Source organism: Podarcis bocagei (assembly GCF_964188305.1).
Source record: "Podarcis bocagei genome assembly, chromosome: 4".
Classification (NCBI taxonomy): Eukaryota; Metazoa; Chordata; class Lepidosauria; order Squamata; family Lacertidae; genus Podarcis; species Podarcis bocagei.
In genome coordinates, this window is record NC_138128.1 from 63,626,489 (window position 1) to 63,646,919 (window position 20,431).

General features: G+C 43.2%; 1 protein-coding gene across 1 annotated transcript in view; it reads right to left on the reverse strand.

The window, feature by feature from the left end:
- Positions 1-20,431, reverse strand: part of STK32C (serine/threonine kinase 32C) — a 172,887-nt gene that overhangs the window by 58,667 nt on the left and 93,789 nt on the right. The window contains exon 2 of the mRNA XM_081189509.1: positions 10,339-10,394. Coding sequence (XP_081045635.1) covers positions 10,339-10,394 — 56 coding nt within the window. The remainder of the gene's footprint in view (positions 1-10,338; positions 10,395-20,431) is intronic.

Sequence of the window (20,431 nt, forward strand, 5' to 3'; positions counted from 1 at the left end):
TTTTAATTGCCCGAGGTATTAAGGCTCAGGCATGGGCAGCTTTAGATCCAAGTTTTAGTTTCTATTCTGAGTATTTAATTCTGCTGCTGCCACCAATTCCCCCATCCTAGAAATAGAGAGAAGTGGTGCGTGGCCTTTGTCTATTTCTGCCACATATCTGCTTAGGAATACAGTGGGGAGAAGTGTGGGCCCAGGTACACACACACACACACACACACACACACACACAAGGCAGCCACTCTTATGAGGAAAGGAGAGGTCAGACAGGTCAAGATTTTCATTGTTAAATCTTCATCCTCTCTAACTCGTGCAGCTGACAAAGGTCTGGCTCCACAAAGCAATTCAAAAACAGAATATTCCCACACTGCACTTAAGCTAAGGGTGCTGAAAGAAACTGCAGCACCAGAAACTTAATGAGGGCAAAGCTGATTTCTGCTCCAGTGAAGAAATGAAACATTTTCTGTCTGGATTTGCCTGGATAGATGGGACTGTATTTACTGGCCTTGACCTATGCCCAAGGATGAGAGAGAAATCTGATTCAGTTTGCATTTAAAGGCAAACCTACCTAACTGGTACCAGCCAAAACTAGGCTAAGGTGTCACACAAAAAATCACATATTAGCGAAACCAACATAAAATACATCATATGAGGGGAAACTACTTTGTAAAAATGTGTATATTAGGTAGAATTGCATACAAAGATGTGTATGCTAGGAGAAACTCAGTCTAAAATACTGAAGATTTTTCATGATGTCTTTTTCCCCCTAAAAGGAATTACAGATGGATGTGGAAATATGGAGAACAGAACTTAATACTGGAAAAATGAGAATGTGGGAGAAACCAAATTTGAGATAGTCATTCATCCCTCCCTGTGCCTCAAGTCCACACTGACTTGGGTATCCTCAACATAAGTCTATTCACATGAGCATTTAACTCATGCAAGTAGACCTACCTGGAGGCATCTGAGCTGATAGAGGCATGAAGAATGAGGCAGCAGCAGCAAGTACAGACCCACTTTCTTCCTCATGCAATTCTATTCACATGAGTACTTAACATTCAACTATATGTGGAATACAGATGGTATCTATAACTAGCCTATGCCACGATGCCTCCTGTAATTGAAACCCTTAATATATCTGATTCTCAGTGGTGCAAAATTTATTTCCCTGAAGAATGTTGTAAAACATGTGATCTAAATGTATGGCATTATATACTGGCGATTTCCAATCTGAGGGAAAGAGCTTTGTCATAATGTTAATTATTTTTTATTAGTTTCATTATATGCTTAATGGGAAATAAAGGTGCAAATGTTCAAAGATAATTATACATATTGCTTAGTATATACCAACTGTTGGTGACCTGGATTCCTGCTAGTACCTGCTTGGGAAACAGGTATCCATGGAAGGCAGCTAATGAAAACTGCTCCTTGTTACTTGTGTAAGATGCCAGAAGCCTTGAATCAGAGCCTTGGCAACACAGCACAGAAACCTTTGCTCCCTGCGCCACCATGGAAGAAGGACCTATTGGTCTGCTCTTGGCTGCACTGTGTGATATGTCCAGATTTAGTGCTACTGCCCTTCAGCAGACTTCAGGAACCAATAGGGGCCTGGCTGAGATGTTGATCTTGGTTTGGTTCCTCTGTCTGAGTTGTCCCTGAGAGAAGATAATTTGGCCTCCCTGCTTCCACACTGGAGCCAGTGTGGTGTAGTGGTTAAGAGCGGTAGATTAGTAATCTGGGGAACCGGGTTCGCGTCTCCGCTCCTCCACATGCAGCTGCTGGGTGGCCTTGGGCCAGTCACACTTCTGTGAAGTCTCTCAGCCCCACTCACCTCACAGAGTGTTTGTTGTGGGGGAGGAAGGGAAAGGAGAATGTTAGCCGCTTTGAGACTCCTGAAGGGGAGTGAAAGGTGGGATATCAAATCCAAACTCTTCTTCCTTACTTGTTCACTCCAGAACCTGACCAACAGCCTGTTTTCAACCACATCATTTGCCTCTTACCAGTTTGCTTCTTATCTGCCTGCATTAAAACCAGGTCATTATTGAGCAATAGATATTATTTATGTAAACGATTTTAATATGCCTGCATAGTGGCAAACATAGTATGTAATCTAAGCAACATACAATGACATTATAAAAGAATACAGTTTAATGACCTTTGAAAACAATAAGGCAGGTCCACTCATAAAACAAAAATATGACAAAATGAAAGTAGCATTATCTCCACAGCCCAATCAAAATAATCTCATAAAAGCAGCAGAGAAGAAGTTTGAAGGTTAATGTGCATAATAGACACATGACCACAGCTCAGAGCAGCATCACTTCATTCCCACTTCATTCTGCTGTGTTTATCTAGACCAAACGGTTGTAAAGGGAAGGAAGCAATGAAACTGAAGGAAATTGTGCTTGTCAACTCCAGATGTTTTTGTGTGATTGTAATATTACTCCACATGTGATCAGACGGGGGGGGGGCAATGTTAAAGCTGCAAACTATATACCCACTCATCAGACATCAAGTCTCATTTAAGTCAAAGGGACTTATATCTGAATAGGTACATTTGGTATTTTGCTGCTAGTTGCTTTGGGCCCTTGATCTGGCCTAGACTATGTCTACATATCAGGTTTTTTCTTGCCATCATGTTATCAGGCTCAGTGCGACAAGATTTTTATTACAAATGATTTTAAGAAAAGCAACCAGAACAAAGAACGTTGTTGTAGAATTTGAATTTCTGAGTTGCAGGATAGGATATTTTAGAATATAAATCCATGATCCATGGTTTGAGACTGAAGTTAAAATTTTGTTTTTATTATGTATCCTACTTCAAGAAACCTAGTCTGAGTCCAAAAGCTAATAATCAGTTAGCTGATCTGTAGATCAAAGCACATTCCACAGGGTCTGTTTCTGTTCGGAAAACAGCTTGCTTCAAGAACATGTGTGCCTGGGTAAAGCCTTTTGTGGATTGCGATGTTCCTCATTGTAATCTAGGCTTAAAATGAAAGACGACTGGGCCAACAGAAGCACTGAAGAACTAGGCTGTGGGAAGGATTAGCTATGTAATTTATATTCTACTCTTCCAGCAAAAAGCTCAGAGCAGCTTACATGGGCCAGCAAGAAGTTTTTTATTCATGTCCACGGGTGCTCATAGACCTTTTTTGGATTACTCTGCACAGGAGTAGAAGACTGAATGGAAAGTATAGAACTTCTTCACTGCATAAACCGATGGCTCTAGACCAGGGGTAGAGAACTATGTGGCCCTCCAAATCTTGCTGGGCTAGGTGAAGAAACTGTATCTTTATGAGGAGAAATATATACAGTAAGTAATGATGTTTCTATGATATAAAAACTGTTAGGTTTGTAAATAGTTAACTGTGTAAAAGGGGGGAAGTGGTATTTTACTTCTCTCTGAAGCCAGAGAGATATCTTGTACTGCTAGGAAGCTGTGGAACTGATACTGTTGCTAATGAGGTGTCATTGTAACTTATGAGGTTTCAGCTGTGACAGTGGTAGAACTCATCTTTTATTTGAATCAGTAGAATCTAAAAGTTCAGGTTCTGACAAGTCCCTTTGTGGGCATTTCATTCAAACTTACTGGACCATAGTTATAGGTCAATGATATTTTGGAAATCCAGTGAGACCATAGCAATTGGTGAGAAATGGAGGAGCTCACCAGATGCCAGTGAAGGCCTATATTGGTGACCCCAAGCTCTGAGCTTTCATGTTAATTTTCTGGGTCCCTTTAATAGGATCTTACACCTTGAAGCAGATATACAAATTGGGCTGGAATCAACTATTTCAACTCATGAGTCCTGCCGGCAGATGCTTGTGCAAAGTCTTCTACTAGTGCCATGGGGCTTTTTATCTCCCCTCTTCTCCCTGCATACCCCCATCATCCCTCCTGCAAACTGGCTCAGGGGGGTTGAGGGGAAACCCAGAACAGTGCATTGGGGGAGGGAGGAGAAGGGAGATTGCTGCAGCTGGCAAGCTGATATGCTGATGGAAAGATCTCCTTAGAACTATGCTGAATTCCACCCATTGAAAAGAAAAGGGACAGGTTGGTGGTCTAGCAGTGAGACATCACACCACATGGTGATCCAGAGGTGGAATCCTCTACAATCTGATGGGTGGAGTAAGTAAAATATAGCAGGTGCTCCATGCTCTTGTATTACATCAGGAATGGCTTCATTGTGTGGGTTGGTTTCTTCATGTATGGAGATATTGTGTGTGTGTGTGTGTGTGTGTGTGTGTGTGCACGCATGCATGTGCATGCGCTTACTTTGCAAAGCAAGAGCTTATTCTAAAGTAGTGCAAAAAGGAGAAAGCATACGTACATTTTGCTGTCAAGCAAAAAAATAAAAAAAATCTAATTGGAACTGATACTGAGACATTTTCGAAACTGATTGTACTTGCAGTATTTCTACAGTGTAGGCCTCGGTGACCTTTATATAAGTAGATTAAAGCTTTGTCATTCTCATCTGCAAGCTGTGTGAATTATTAAAGCCATGCAATCTTAAGGTTAAACTACTTCTGAACAGCAAACTACATTAGACGTGAGCCTTTCTTAGGAAGGTCATGCAAAAGCCATCTTCCTCGGAGAGGATGCAAACGAGGAAATTGGTAGAATTTGAGGCTGATTCACCCATCAGCTGAATCAGTTCATCGGCTGCCACTTAAGAGGTGCAGTCCTATCAACACTTAACTGGTTGTAAACCCAATTGACCTCAGTGAAGGGTTGCTTCTGAGTAGACATAGGACTGCACTGTAAGTGACTCACATGGCTGCATGTGTCGACCACAGAGTGAAGAGACAGTAAAAAAAAAAGTTCTCTGTGGTGTTTGCTGGGTAGCAGCCACTTCACACTTGTATGTCATCAGTTTATGCTGCAGCTATCAAATGATAAACATGGATGTGTGACTCTGTCCTTGCTCCCAGGTAAGTGTGATTGGCACTGCTGCATATATGCTCCCAGCATCAATTAAAAACATGGACTTGAACAGCAAATGTTGCTGCTAAAAAAAAATGCTAAAGAAAAGAAAATGAGAGTTCCTCTCCAGTGCATGATTGCTTAAATGCAAGGAAGGAATGCCTGTATCAGTTTCAGTTTCTCACTTTTTCCTATCTTGTGTGTAGATCACAATGTTTCCATATCAGGTTGTGATATACATATACCGAGACTCTCTCTCCCTCTCTCTCTCACACACACACCTTATCATTTTTGTTTGTACACATTTCTCCTAATATACATATTTTTTTGCAATTTTGTCTAATAAACATCTTTCTGAAGCATTGTTGTCTAATATATTGTACATTTGTATTTTCACTAATATATGCTCTTTATGCACACTTCTGCCTAACATACATATTTCTGCACAAAGTTTGGATTGGGACACCGCATATCATAATTCAGAAAAGTGTGAGTTTTGGAGGACAGCTGCATTTTGGTTCACATATTGTTTTGAGGAGCGTGGATTAGAGAGATTAATATTGAAGCGCAAGCAAAACTAAATCTTACAATTGGCTTCTGTTTAACGCATATTATTTTATCAACAACTATGTCTATCTTTAATTTAATTTAGCTGTTCCATGTTCAAATCCAGCAGCTGCAAATTTATAATTCTACCTACTGAATTGCACTGGCTTCCCTCAGCAATAGTAGGTTTATAAATGAACAAAATGCTCCAATTATTTACGCACTAAATCCAGGGCCAGCTCCAAGTTAAAGAGAACTGGGTTCACTCTGTTGGATCTTCTCCTCTACTGATATGTCCTGGTGGGCTTACCTGAGAGTGGTAGTCAACCACTGTGGCAGCACCAATGCTCCAAGAAGCACTGGATGGCTGGGTCTAGCTGTCATTTACATTGTCTACAATGTCCCAGAGTAACAGTACCTAGGAGGAATTGCTGAAAATGTAAATGGTGGCTATACCCATCTACCTCATGTCCCAGGGCAGGTGTCAGCAGTTGTGCCCCACCTCAGCACTGGTGCCCCAACAGCTGGCCAAGGATAGCAGATATGGAAGCGCATCTCAATGAAATCTCAATGGCAGGGGACTACTGATTTCTCCTGTCATTACTCTGCTTTTCTATACAGCCATGCCTTATAGTAGGCATGGGGAACCTGTGACTCTCTAGATCAGCCTTTCTCAACCTGTGGGTCCCCAGATGTTGTTGAACTACAACTCCCATCACCCCTAGCTAGCAAGGCCAGAGCTCAGGGATGATGGGAGTCGTAGTTAACAACATCTAGGGACCCACAGGTTGAGAACCGCTGCTCTAGATGGTAGAGAGAAAAGTTGTGCTGTCACTAAGTATTAATGTACCATTTAGGTGCACTTGGAGTGGGTTATACTGTTTCATTCACTGGTTTCTTACTAAAAGATGTATAGATCTCTTAGGTAAATAGAAATTTTAAATTGATGGAAATATACTCCATTAGAGTTGCATATATTTCCATTTTAACAAAACAAAATTAAAGAAATAAATAAATAAAATTCCTTTCAGTACCACCTTAGAGACCAACTAAGTTAGTTATTGGTATGAGCTTTCATGTGCATGCACACTTCTTCAGATACCGTTTTCATTTTAAGATAGTGCTCACAAAACCATAGCTACAAACTTTTTACACACACACACATATGTATTCCCGGTCCCTTTTTTCCATGCAATCACTCTCCATGAAGTCCCCCAACATACCACCACCTGAACAAACAAACAAAAGCACACAAACATGCACTGCACTCAGCAGGCAGTTTCCACGATAGTGGCAGCATTGCTTGGAGTCCCCAGAATTACAGGAAACCCTTGCTGAACATAGCCATGTACTGAGCCCCAAACGCCTGTTTGCAAACTGGGGCATGCAAGGAGTGACCTTGTGGGACAAGAGCGGAGCAGTTGAGAAAATGCTGAATCCCATGTGAACTGGTCAATTAATCTTTTTTTATCATTGTTCAGAATTTATATATTCTTTAAAAGAAAGTCCAGAATTAGAACGACAAATTTATATTTCTCCTTCTCAGAGAGGAGATAAATATATTGGGTGGGAAGAGACATGTGTTCACTCTAACTGGGTTAGTAAATTTGTAAAAGGAGGAAAAAATCCTGTATCTTGCATTTCTAAAACTATTTGGAAAAAGCCCATTCAGCTAAAACATAATTAGGTTACAGACGCAAGACCTAACATAGGCAATGTGGGAACCACGTCTCCCTTCCATGTATATGAATACCAGGCAGAGGCACACCTGGTTGTTGGCAATACTGACCCCCACTGGGAGTGCAAAAGTCACCTATCAGATGGTGGAGTGTATGGCATATGTGTGTAGTGACATGCCACTGCTGTTGTGGGGAGATCAAGCATGGAAGTGGCTTCTTGTCTGTCTTGCACTGTGGCACAAAGGAATGCAAGTAGTCTCACCCTTCCTCCTCACTTTGCCCTCACTCAGGACACTTCAAATACTTGGGTCACATAAAATGTACTAATTTCTAATGTGGTTATTATGGTAAAGTTATGGGGTGGTGTTTTTTTTGGGGGGGGGGTTGCTGATACTGCTCCTTGCAGGGGCCCAAGGGACCCTAGGTACATTGTACATCAGCAGGGCCCATAAGCAGGCATTTATCTCCCTACCATAACCAGGCCAGCAATGTACAGTGGTACCTCGGGTTAAGAACTTAATTTGTTCTGGAAGTCTGTTCTTAACCTGAAACTGTTCTTAACCTGAGGTACCACTTTAGCTAATGGGGCCCCCCGCTGCCGCTGCGGTGCAGTTTGTGTTCTCATCCCAAAGCAAAGTTCTTAACCCAAGGTACTATTTCTGGGTTAGTGGAATCTGTAACCTGAAGCATCTGTAACCCGAGGTACCACTGTATTTCCAATATAGTCTCCTCTCCAAGCCCCCCACTCCCAAAGCACAACAGCTTAGTTTTTTGTTTTGTTTTTTACTGTAGGGAAGAATTTCCCCTTCCTCTGCATCTATGTATGAAAGGGGGTTTCACAAACTGGTGTGTGCACATTTATTACAGGGTTAGCCAACATGGCTTTGCATTACAACTCTGACCATATCCTATCATTGACTATGAGGGCTGGGAGTGATGGGGGTTTTGGTCCAACAATATCTGGAAGGAACCATGTTGGCGACCCCTCAATTGGCAACACTTCGACAATGACAATTCTGAAAGAAGGTGGGCAAAACATGCCCCTGTGCTAAGTGACATGTGCCACTTCAGTAGAGTGGAAAACAGAGTTGAGTATTCCTTCCCTTTCTCAGTTCAAACCCACCACACTAAGTACTCCTTCTGAATTTCTCTGGGCCCAAATGTGCCAGCCATGTTTATATTGTGGTGAATTAGTACATTTGAACTGAACTACACATAATGAAGACAGTTTGAGAAAGCATTGTCCCTATAGCAGTAAACTGTGTCCACAAGGTATAAGATTCAGACTAACAGTAATGTGCACTCAGAAGTAAGTCCAAGCGAATTCTATGAGGCTTACTCCCAGGTAAGGCTGCAATCACCAAAACCCCAATGCCAGGCTGGGAGAGAAAGTTGCATTGAGTGACAGCATCCCTCTACTCCATTCTGCTGACTCAACCCAACCAGCCTTCCCTTCTGTTGGCCCAGACCTCCCTCTTCCACCCACCGAACATGATGGTTTCATTGCCAGAACGGTCTAACAGAAGGCTCTTAAACGGGGCACTTTGAGGGTAGGACTGAGCCATCTTATCAAAGGAACAAGACAAGAATGTGCGGGGAGGGGGGGCAATCTGTGTGGATAAACTTGATATTAAGATTTCCAGAATATTTGCCATTTAGTAATTTATTTCCAGCACAGATGTATCCTGTGGTTGTTGTTTTTTTAAAAAAGTGAGTCTCCAAATGATGGCTCTTATCTGACTTTGTCGTACTAAACAGATATCCTCCAGGATTGTTTAGGGTAGTGATATACATACGCAAAGCAGAATGATGCACAGGGTTTTAGTAGATGACTGCTTTAAAAACCTGAAAGATACCTTCAAAGCACACACTTCAGTCCAGAATATTTCACACCTCCAGTCACAGGTAAGAATCTGTTACATTGCATTTTCTGGGTTTGAACAACTCTGCTTAAAGTGGAAAGTCTAGCTGTTAAAACATTTATGCCCGGATGGATTTTCTTTCTAGATTTTGAAAAGGACATGGATTTTCAGCCTCTGTCGGGTCGTTATTTCTCTGTGTATTCCTGTTAAATTAATGCGCACCTTCAATGTGTGCCTTTTTATAGGCCTGCTCAACGGATAAGGCACGGCTTTTTATTTCAGTAGCATACTATTACAGGAATATTCAGTAAAAGTAAGAGTTTTGCACATTCTGACACCTGCCTGAACCCACAGACTGCATTTCATTAGCTCCTTTTATTGAGCAATGAATTAAAAGGTTACACAGATCATAATGGAAATAACAACTCATACACATGAGCCATAACCCATTCTATGAGTCACTGAATAAATTGCACATTGCAAGTCAGCTGATTCCAAGACACTTAGCACTTTTACCTTAAGCTCCCTGATTATTTTTTGATTAGTAGAGGAATAATGTCTTTTGGTTTCAAAGACATTCATCAGGGCCTGAGAAGAGAGATGAGCTTGTCAATATTAAAATTAAAAGAATCAGATGTGGGCCAAGTCGCTTTTCTAAATAAAGCCTTTTAAAAAGAGATTTGAAATATGACCCAAATCTTGATTCAAAGGTTCGGAAGTAGCAGGTAGTTGATAATACAGCCAAGCCCGTGAAATCAGCCCTTAAGTTACTCTTTTCAGCTGCTATATGCACTTCTAGAACTCAATGGGACTTTGGAATGGACATGTACCAGATTGCACTCTGTGTGTTGTGATGTTTTACCTTGTGATTTTATTGCTATATGGTGCAATATGTATTGTGGTTTCTATATAGGCCACATCAGCTGTGTTTACACACAACACTAAGCCAACCCATGACTTAGCATGAGTGTGCAAATATGTTTGCTCCTGGGGTGGAAATCACAGACACTTTGATCCTTCCTGGACCTTTCAGTTCAGTTGGGCAGCGAAGCCAAGACTTGGCTTGCTATGATGGGCAAACCAAGCCATGGGGATAGATCATGCCCCCCCTCCTCCATGCCCCCCAATCTTTTCTGGAGGTTCCTCCCATCCTCCAGAACAGATTTGCAGACAGTGAGGGGCATGGACGGGAGAGGAAGGGGAAGGAATATCTCCTTGCTCTAGGGGTAATCCTTGGCTAGTGCAAACAGTTAATTGAACACCTCCTTTTATCTTTACTACAATGCACTTAATTGCTCCCCGCCCCAACTCAAATTACAAACTATTCTCTTACCTTGCCAAAGCTTCCTTTCCCAATTGCTCGAAGTATCTGGAAGTGATCAAAATTCACTGCAAAAAAAAGACAAAGAAGTTCTGTCATTTTTCATTAGTTTCCCACCAACGTATTTCATAGAGGCATGCCATTTATAATCATAAATGAGGTGTAAGAGTGTTGGGCTTGGATAGCAGAGACCTGGGTTCAAATCTCCAATTCAACCCTCACTTTCCTAGAGTGAGATATAAATGTGAAAAACAAAATATACGAACACCAAGGATCCACATATGCAGCCATAAGCTGTAGTGCTCAAAATGTTGCCCGATAAACACCAAGGAGTTGTGAGTTGCTTTTTGCTAAAGCACAGTAGTGGAGAATTTTCTAAACTTTTTAAGGTTAAAATATTCATTTAAAACATTCATACACTGGTCTCCTTTACCAACAAGAAACTCAGACCTTTTCAGAACTCCACTGGCAGCATTCTAGACAGTCTTAGACATACACAGTCACTCTCAACTACCACACTCTCCTTATACCCATCACAACATTTGATCTATGCAATTCTTACTTCAATTAAAAAGTGGAATATTTTATCAATAATCAACCAATAATCATCTAAAGGTAAAGGTACCCCTGACGATTAAGTCCAGTCACGGATGACTCTGGGGTTATGCACTCATCTTGCTCTATAGGCTGAGGGAGCAGGTGATTTGTCTGCAGACAGTTTTTCCGGGTCATGTGGCCAGCATGACCAAACCGCTTCTAGTGAACCAGAGCGCACATGGAAATGCCGTTTACCTTCCCGCCTATTTATCTACTTGTACTTTGACATGGTTTTGTACTGCTAGGTGGACAGGAGCTGGGACCGAGCAACGGTAACTCACCCCGTCGTGGGGATTCGAACTGCCGGCCTTCTGATCGGCAAGCCCAAGAGGCTCAGTGGTTTAGACCAGTGTTTCCTAACCACTGTTCCGCGCCACACTAGTGTGCCGCGAGATGTTGCCTGGTGTGCCGCGGGAAAAATTAAAAAATTCGAAAGATTTTTTTTTTAAAAAAAGTCAAATTTTCGATTGGGGCGCCGTCACTAGATGACCCCTGGGGTTCCCTCCCTCCCTCCCGCTCTGCGCCTCCCTCCTCCTCCTCCTCCTCCGGGGAGGCCCTTCCTGGCTCTCGGCCAAGGCTTGGCGGCTGCCACTCACTCACTCACTCGCCCACCCGTCCCTCCATCCCTGCACCCGGCCTCTCCCCCTCCGTCCCCGGCGCGGGGGCTGCCGGGATCCGTAGTCCCCTCGCCCTTGGGCTCCGCGCCCACGCGGGGTGCACAAACTACGTTTCCCAGCGTGGCCTGGCGGGCCGGGCATTTTGTTTGAAGCGCTCTTCTCCCAGCCATGGAATGAGCGCAGCGGCAGCGGCCGGGCGGGCAGGGGCTCTTCCGCGCAGACCCCGTGCAGCCTGCCTGCGCCCCCGCGGAGATCGGGCGGCAGGATGGAGCCCGGGGATCCCCGCGGAGGCGGAGCGGCGGAGGCGGAGGCTGTCCCCCAGGTAGGGCTGCGTCGGGGGGGGGTTATTTTTGCAATGCTGCATCCGCGCCGGAGGGGACGCATCGGACCGCGGGGAGACCCCTTGGCGGGCGTGCAAGGCAATGCATGCGTGCAGGCGTTGCATGGAGTGCAGTGCAATGCAATGGCAACGCGGCGCCCTGCATGCATGCATGCAACTTCCACCGGCGCTCCGGACTTGGCAGGTGAGGGGGGTCCCCAGTGGGCGGCAGAGAGAGCCGGGAGGGCGAAGGGGAGCCGGGGGGGAGCAGCGCTGCTCCCCGAGCCGAGCCCGGGGAAAAACTTCGGCGTCGTTGCGCCGGGTGTTGGAAGCGGAGGCTGGCGGGGGCCCCTCACCTGCAAAACCTGGTCGCCTCTCATATATTTCGTGCATTGCATTCATCGCCCGCTTTCTCCTCCAAGGAGCTCCCAGGGGCGCGCGTGGTTCTCCCCGTGTTATCCTCGCAACAACAGCCCTGCGAGGTGGGTCAGGCGAGTGGCCCAAGGGAGCACCCAGGGATTGTCCTGGCCAGGTGGGGTGATTTGAACCCTGCTCTCTGCCCGGTATTCGTCCTCATTTAGCCCCCACATGTGCATGACTGTGCATGACTGAGGTTTCCCCCCCTCGTCTTGGCTATGGTGTGAGTCTGTGCTGTTAATTAATGGGGTTCTGCCTTCGGAGAAGATGAGCCAGCCCTCAAGGAGGTGATTATGTAATTTGCTAGCAATTCATGTCCCTCCCGGCGTGACGCTGCGCGCTGACGTCACGGGGCTGTAATGGTGGTGTGCCTCGAGATTTTTTTCATGAAACAAGTGTGCCTTTGCCCAAAAAAGGTTGGGAAACACTGGTTTAGACCACATAAAGAAACACACTCATTTGCTCCAATTTTCTCCTCTGAGGTGATACATGCAACCTCTCCCATTCTCTCACCTAGGGACATTAAGCCCCTCTCCACCAATGGGTTTTCACCCTGTGGGGATTCAGGCATAGCCAATAGCACACATGTAGCATCACAGTCAATCAGACAAAAATAAATAAAAGTAATCACCCTTAAAGAAAAATAATGTGCCCCCACCCCAAATAAAAAGTTTGGGTCAGGTGCTCAAAATAACTGAAGAGGAAACAAGTGATTCCACTACCGCCCACCCAGTTTCCAAAAAATCTTAAATGTGTATACTGTATTTTTCGCTCTATAAGACACACCAGACCACAAGACACACCTAGTTTTTGGAGGAGGAAAACAAAAATATATATATTCTGAATCTCAGAAGCCAGAACAACAAGAGGGATCGCTGCACAGTGAAAGCAGCAATCCCTCTTGCTGTTCTGGCTTCTGTGATAGCTGTGCAGCCTGCATTCGCTCCATAAGACGCAGACACATTTCCCCGTACTTTTTAGAAAGGAAAAAGTGAGTCTTATAGAGCAAAAAATACAGTAATCTAGAATACACAGTACTCTAAGCTTCTTGGAGGAAAGGTGGAATAATAATAATATAATAAATAATTGCAATACTATTCAGTCTTTAAAAGGCTGTGGCTTTTGTTTGTGAGTGATGCAACAGAGTCATGGGGAATATGCAGCAGCCCACATACTTGTCACTTCTGTTAGGAGGAAACTAACATTTAAAGAAGAGGCTGCTGGCATCTGCTTAGTTGATTTATGGCTCCATTTGAGTTTTAGCTCCTAGCTAATTCCAGAACCATAATGGGATATAATGGCAGCTAGGAAGTGTGTTTATACATCACTTTAATTATGTTTAATGTTGCCTGCATCTGCAGACAAAGCAGCTAGAAAATTATTACTACAAGCATAATGACCATGATCTTTAAAAAGTACTCATAGTGTAAGATGCTATGTTACATTTACCTAGCAAAATAAAAATCTATGGCTCCTAAATATAAACATTTTTGCTTTTCCGAATCCTGATTTAAGTCTCATGTGAAGTCAAAAACAGAATCCCACTTCAGTTATGCCTTGATTGGCTTAATTTGGTTGTGCTTTCCTGCACATGTTTTATAAGATCTCTGGCATTTTCTAGGAGGTTCTTCACACAACACAATCCGGAAGTAGGAGCTATAGCAAAATGTGGCAATGTGTAGTCCTCCTGTTCAAGATATCAGCCAGCCAGTCAAACCTCTTCTAGGATTATTCATTTATTTATGCAGGTGTAACAACAACAACAACAACAACAACAACATTGTGTTAAAGCATTTGTAGCCTGTCCTTCTTCATGAAGAGCTCAGCGTATGGGGGCAAAAGACATAAAAACTAAAATATGTAATGAGCGAATGTTGCTGTTTTGGTTATTAGTAAATAGAATATGAATCCATTATTGTGGACCAGACTCTGTGATGAGGTATATACGACATGCCCTTCTCTTCTGCTCACTTGAATGGAAAGCACAAGGTGGGTGTGCAAAAGGACATATACACAGAACTATTCATCTCTTGAAGTATATAAGGAAAGCTATGTACATCAAGGCTTGTGTGTGCATCAAGGAAGAAGAGGGATTTGGGGTTGAGGACAATTGTACTAATGCAAATGGCCAGCTAACATGAAAATCAGCATTTGGAGATTGCTCATGGGGTCTTAGCGTTTTTAAGAGGAGCTGTGGGGGAAAGGATGATTTGTTGTGGGCGAAATGTTGTTCCACACAGGATTGAAAGCAAAATCGTGCTATTTAAAAAATCCTTTTCCTAGTTCCCACTGATTTGATCAAATTTAGTAGCAGGCCAGAGTTTCATACCATCAAATGCTCAACCTACTTAGATAATGTCTTGTGAGTTTTTACGTGGTTAGGTGAATCCTGGCTCAGACTGACTGAGCTGTTCTGACGAAAGGCTAGCAAAGGAGAATAGGCAAGATGGAGAGATGGGGTACACTTAATTCCATATTTGAATTCAAAATAACTTGCCAAACTATTGATTGCAGGCTTCTCCTTCTCCTTAATGGAGTTGGAGAACCAAGATTACAGGAAACCAACAACCTGAAGCCCCCTCTCTCTGCCACCCCTACCACCCCCTGCATCTCTTTATATTCACCATGGTTCACTGTGCCTTTTTCATGCTGGATGCGCAGCGTTTCTAAAAATGTCAACACGTCTCCACAAAAGATGTGATTATTCTAAAAATAGAAGATTCTAAAGTTGCTGGGAACAATACATAGTTTTACTTTGTTTTTAGAGAGAAAACTGTCTTTCACTAATGACTCAAATAGCTTATCATTGGGAACGATTTGTAATCACCAATATAAATGGGTAGCGGAGAGTTTCATGACATGCAGCCGTCACAAGTAAAGAGATGACAGCTGTTGCCTATTCAGAGAGGACCATTCTCACCCACTAACGTGTCTTCAGGGTAACACAGTTTTGACATCGGCAATCCATTATATACCATAAAGCTTTTGGCTCGAAGTTTCAGTAGAGAAACTGGAGGGGTCACGAGTGCTGGGAAATGCTCTGCAAATTACAAAGGAAGCAGAATGCAGCAAAGTTACATAACTACATATACCTGGTTATGAAACTTGAACTGCAAATTACATAGAATATTCTATGGGCTGTTTCTTGTGAAAACAATACAGTTCATTATTTCTCTCAATTACTCTGACAATTCGTGTTCAGCCTCTCTTACAAGAGAGGAGGTGCTGGTCAAGAGACTGAACATTTGACAATGGAAGCCCTTAGTGGAAAGCAGATAATAGAGGAATTCCTATTTTTACCTAATGCTCAGCAAAATTGTATAAACTCGCTATATCGTTGTATTTTTTTTAAAAAAAAACCAAAACAGCAAGCTGGCCCTTCCCTGCCAACATTCACTGGATTAAGCACTGTATGGCCATCTGGCTTTGAACTTGGTGGTCAAGAACCAGAACCTTAAGAGCTGCATTCATTTAGCACCACGGTCAGTTCCAAATAACTGCTCATTACAGGCATTTCAGTTTATGATTCAATCTGATAGACAGGAAGATCAACGCCACTCCTTCCTCTATCCATTGCTATAATCACAGTCATCAGTAATATTGCTCTGCTTTCCTTTGAACCATATCAGCAAGGTCAAGGGAGGGGTCTTGTCAAATGGGCAGCCAAGGACTTCCATACACACTGCCCAGGCTTGGACCCTGGAAAGGTCACTTTGGTGCTGCTAATGCAATGGTTTGACCACCCCAGAGGAGCACTCCCTTGTCTCACTCCATTGTCTCTCGAGGCACAGAGATGGCAACAACAACAGTAGTAGTAGTAGTAGTGGTTGGTGAGGGCAGTGCTGCTTACCTGACTTCCCATCACTGCCATCACAGTGGTGTACTAGGTGGGGTGAGGTGGCAGTGAGGTTGGTGCAGAGCAAACATGCCAATGGAGCCAATCTGCCCCCCCCCTGGTGTGTTTGCACCATGCCAGCCTCTCTGCTGCCTTGCTCCTTATCCTCCTGGTGCACCACAGTGATGGTGGTGACTGAAGGTCAAGAAAGCAGCACTGTCCTGCACCACAACCCACTACTGAGAGTCATCTGTGGCTTTAATTTGAATGCAGATCTGTGAGCCAGAATACCATGAGCCACACTGAGGCAGATTGGGAGGGAAAGTAGAACGAGATCACCCTCTTTACCATGAGACTTGAGGCGACGTCTCTGTAGTGCTGGAAAGAAAGTAGCCGGTACCAGCAGAATGCAGGTAATGGTAGCAGATCCTGCTCTGCCTAAGGCTTCAGAATGGCTTGGACAGGTCCTACAGGTGTCTAACTGCAGGGATAGTCAACAGGGTGGACTAAAACTCCTGTGATTCCTGATCATTGGCTATCCTGGCCAAGGCGGATGAGAGTTTGAGTCCAACAACTTCTGGACAGTATCATGTTGGCTACCCCTGGATGATAGAATAAATGTAACTCATTTCGGTTTGCATACATATGGTGTGGGAAATGGTTTATGTAAAGGTTATTTCATTAGAAAATGAACTATGTTGGCCAGACTTCGCTACACATAGGCACTCCAGAGAGAAAGCAGCAAGTGTTGGTGGGGATTCAAAATGTAAAATTATATTTGCATCTTAAATATCATTTCACCATCTTGCAGACCTTGGGTGGCAAAGAGAGAAAAAAAACAAAACAAAAACAAACTGAACCTGAATTACATGATTTGTGTTTCAACAAAGTGTTCAAATGTGTATAAGCTGGAGTATGGTATCATATTTTGAGGCACATTATAAATCATTTTTAAAAAGTGCCTTTCACAAAATCTTCTTAGGCCACAGGTTGCAGGGCATTTGCACAGTAGATGTTGCACTGAGGTCAATGGCATAATTCTAAGGCCCTGATCTGATGAAAAGCCAGTTGTGCTTAAGTTCCACTGAAACCAATGTGATAAACTTCACTGATTTCAATGGAATTTCAATACTACAAACTTTAGTTGGATGAGAGCCTAGGAATCATGCCACTGATTTCAATGAGACTTCTTTAGCTGAGATCTCTAAATACAGTATAATAAAGAAAGGAACAGAAGACTACTTTCAAGGCAATTGTTGCATAAAACATCTTTAACAGGGTTTTTCTGTTGTTGTTTTTATTCAATATAGATGAAAGTAGGATTTGGAAGTTTATAAGTCAAGGGAAGGGAGGCAGTGGAAGACAGGCATGCCTGGCGTGCTCTGGTCCATGGGGTCACGAAGAGTCGGACATGACTAAACAAGTAAACAACAACAACAACAAAGTCAAGGGAAGTGAATTCAAAATGTGAAAAAGCCATTGGGGAAAGGGTGAGTGTTAGACCTTTACTGGAAAAGAACATGTGTTCCCTACATATTTGCAAATCACCCCCTACCTTTCACAAGCAGAGTGAAATATTCACGTGGCTAGAGGCAAGGATTCAGAAACTGAAAATTGTGTCAGAAAACCTCTAAGGCACTTCTCCGTGAAACCGCATCTTGGCTGCACAGCTTCCAACATCCTCATGAGTCATGCAACCACTAGTGCCTAGTATACCTTTTAATTGTGGAATCAAAGAATGGTGAAAAGAGGCAGGTATTCCAATCTGAATTAGTTTTGTGGCTGTCCTGTTATAATGCATGGCAGCACCATTTGTCTATGCCCCTTTGCCCCCACCCCTTTTGGTACCCATGATTAACTCCTCGGCTGATGTGATGCTGAGGACACACAGCATGTCGTGGTTCCATGGCTGGTCTGCATTTTCACAGTTCCTTATACGAACTTCAGAAGCCACAACTGAAATGATTAAAAAATGGGTGATATGCAACTCAATCTTACTCAAGAGTAGACTCACTGAAATTAACTTCTTCATGTCCATTGCCTTCAGTGAGTCTACTCTGAGTAAGTCTTAGTGAAATACCACCAAGGGTGTAGAAGAACAGTTCTGGCAGCATGAACATAAAGTAGCTGCTTTGTTTCACGCTAAAGGTGCAGAACTATTCACTGAAAACTAAGTAGCTTCTGCATATGTGCAAATTATGAAACATGTAGGATTTCATTAATAAAGTGCATTAATTAAACTGTGCAATGCTTTTGTTTTGTAACTGAAACAGTGTGAGTTCTTTCCCCCAAACATGTACAGCAGGCTCTGTTTTAGCAACTCCGTTAAATTAATAGCCTTTTCAAATAAGCACTGTTTTTATTACTGCCTTCCTGCTAGGGACTAAACTGTGAATAAGTTGCACTTAGGGATATAAAACTTTAATACATAACCACATTAACCACGGATGATGATTCTGGCCTGCTTTACCTTTCCTTAAACCCGTGCTGAATTTAAACACTTCTGCTGCTTATTGCAATGATCATTGCTGATCATTGCTCTCTGGCTTATGTCACGGTGTTGCGTTGTGCCAGAAGCAGTTTAGTCATGCTGGCCACATGACCCGGAAAGCTGTCTGTGGAAAAACACCGGCTCCCTCAGCCTGAAAGCGAGATGAGCGCCACAACCCCATAGTAGCCTTTGACTGGACTTAACCAGCCAGGGGTCCTTTACCTTTTTTTTAATTCCTCAATAGCCAAGAACAATCTTTAAAAAGGCATCACTACACTTTCCATTCACTTCATTGCTAGGAATAGGGCTGTAAGACTGGCAAGCTGATAAAGTATAAATCCTAAGGCTTGCTCTACCAGCACCAAAGTGCATTGCATGAATTGCATCAAACTCCCAAACCATTACACTGAATAAGAAAGATAAAACTGCTGCAGTATCACAATGTGTCAAATGCGCCATTATGTTGGAATTGCTGTGACTTTGTGATGCCTTTGCAGACAGTTACTGTATGCCAGCACAAATGATTAGAGCAACACACACTATACAAGAGCTGATGATTATTTTAATACAATAATTTTAATACAATTTAATAAAAAAGTGAAAGGAGCTTTAATCCAGCTCAGTCCTCTGCATGCATGGAAGAGATCTGCACATATTGAAAGCAATTGGGTACATGCTGCACCAGAATCTGACAAGTTCATTTTTATAAAGAACTAGCTCTAAAAAGGGACGTGGGTGGCGCTGTGGGTTAAACCACAGAGCCTAGGACTTGCCGATCAGAAGGTCAGTGGTTCGAATCCCAGGGACGGGGTGAGCTCCTGTTGCTCAGTCCCAGCTCCTGCCAACCTAGCAGTTCGAAAGCACGTCAAAGTGCAAGTAGATAAATAGGTACCCCTCCAGCGGGAAGGTAAACGGCGTTTCCGTGCGCTGCTCTGGTTCGCCAGAAGCGGCTTAGTCATGCTGGCCACATGCCCCGAAGCTGTACGCCGACTCCCTCGGCCAATAAAGCAAGATGAGCACCACAACCCCAGAGTCGGCCACAACTGGACCTAATGGTCAGGGGTCCCTTTACCTTTACCTAGCTCTAAAAAAGAACTTGCATTGCTGCAGGTGCCACATAATGCTAACACATTCTGCAGTTGTAAGAGATCAGTCTTTTAGGGTGGCAACACCTACGCTGTGGAACTCCCTGCCTATTGAAATCAGATAGGCCTTTTCATTGTACTCTTTCTGCTTAAAACATTTTTGTTTAAGCAAGCAAATTTGGACCTGTAGAAGTTACGAGTGTTTAAATCAGTTTTTGGCTTATTGCTAATTATGTAACTAGTTAGTAAATGTGTGTGGGGGTTTTAAAGAGGGAAAAAAATTCCCTGTTTTGTCTTTTATTGATAATTTTAAGGGTTTATTTTACTTTGTAAAGCACTCTGAGGTTTAATGATAACCAAACAGCATATACATTTTGCTGAATTGATTAAATAATGAACACGTGCCTTAACTCACTGAAATCAAACACTGAAATCCATGGGTTTTAAAATGCATCTAATTCTGTGTTAAAATTGTGGTCAGCATGTGTAGCTCATATTTTCTTAAACAAAAACATTGTTTCTGGAGTTGTTGCTATGATGCAATTGGCAAGAGGACTGGGGGGAAAGTTGGGAGAAGGGGAGCAGGCACAGCTAACCAGATGGGGGCCCTGTCTTCCAAGGGTGATAAGGCATGCACACTGATCCACTCATCTGGAGTAACAGCAAGAGCTTTTATAGAATGTCAAACTGCCTGTACAAGTGGGTGGTTTGGCATCTAAGATGCACCTCAGCTCCTGATTAGCT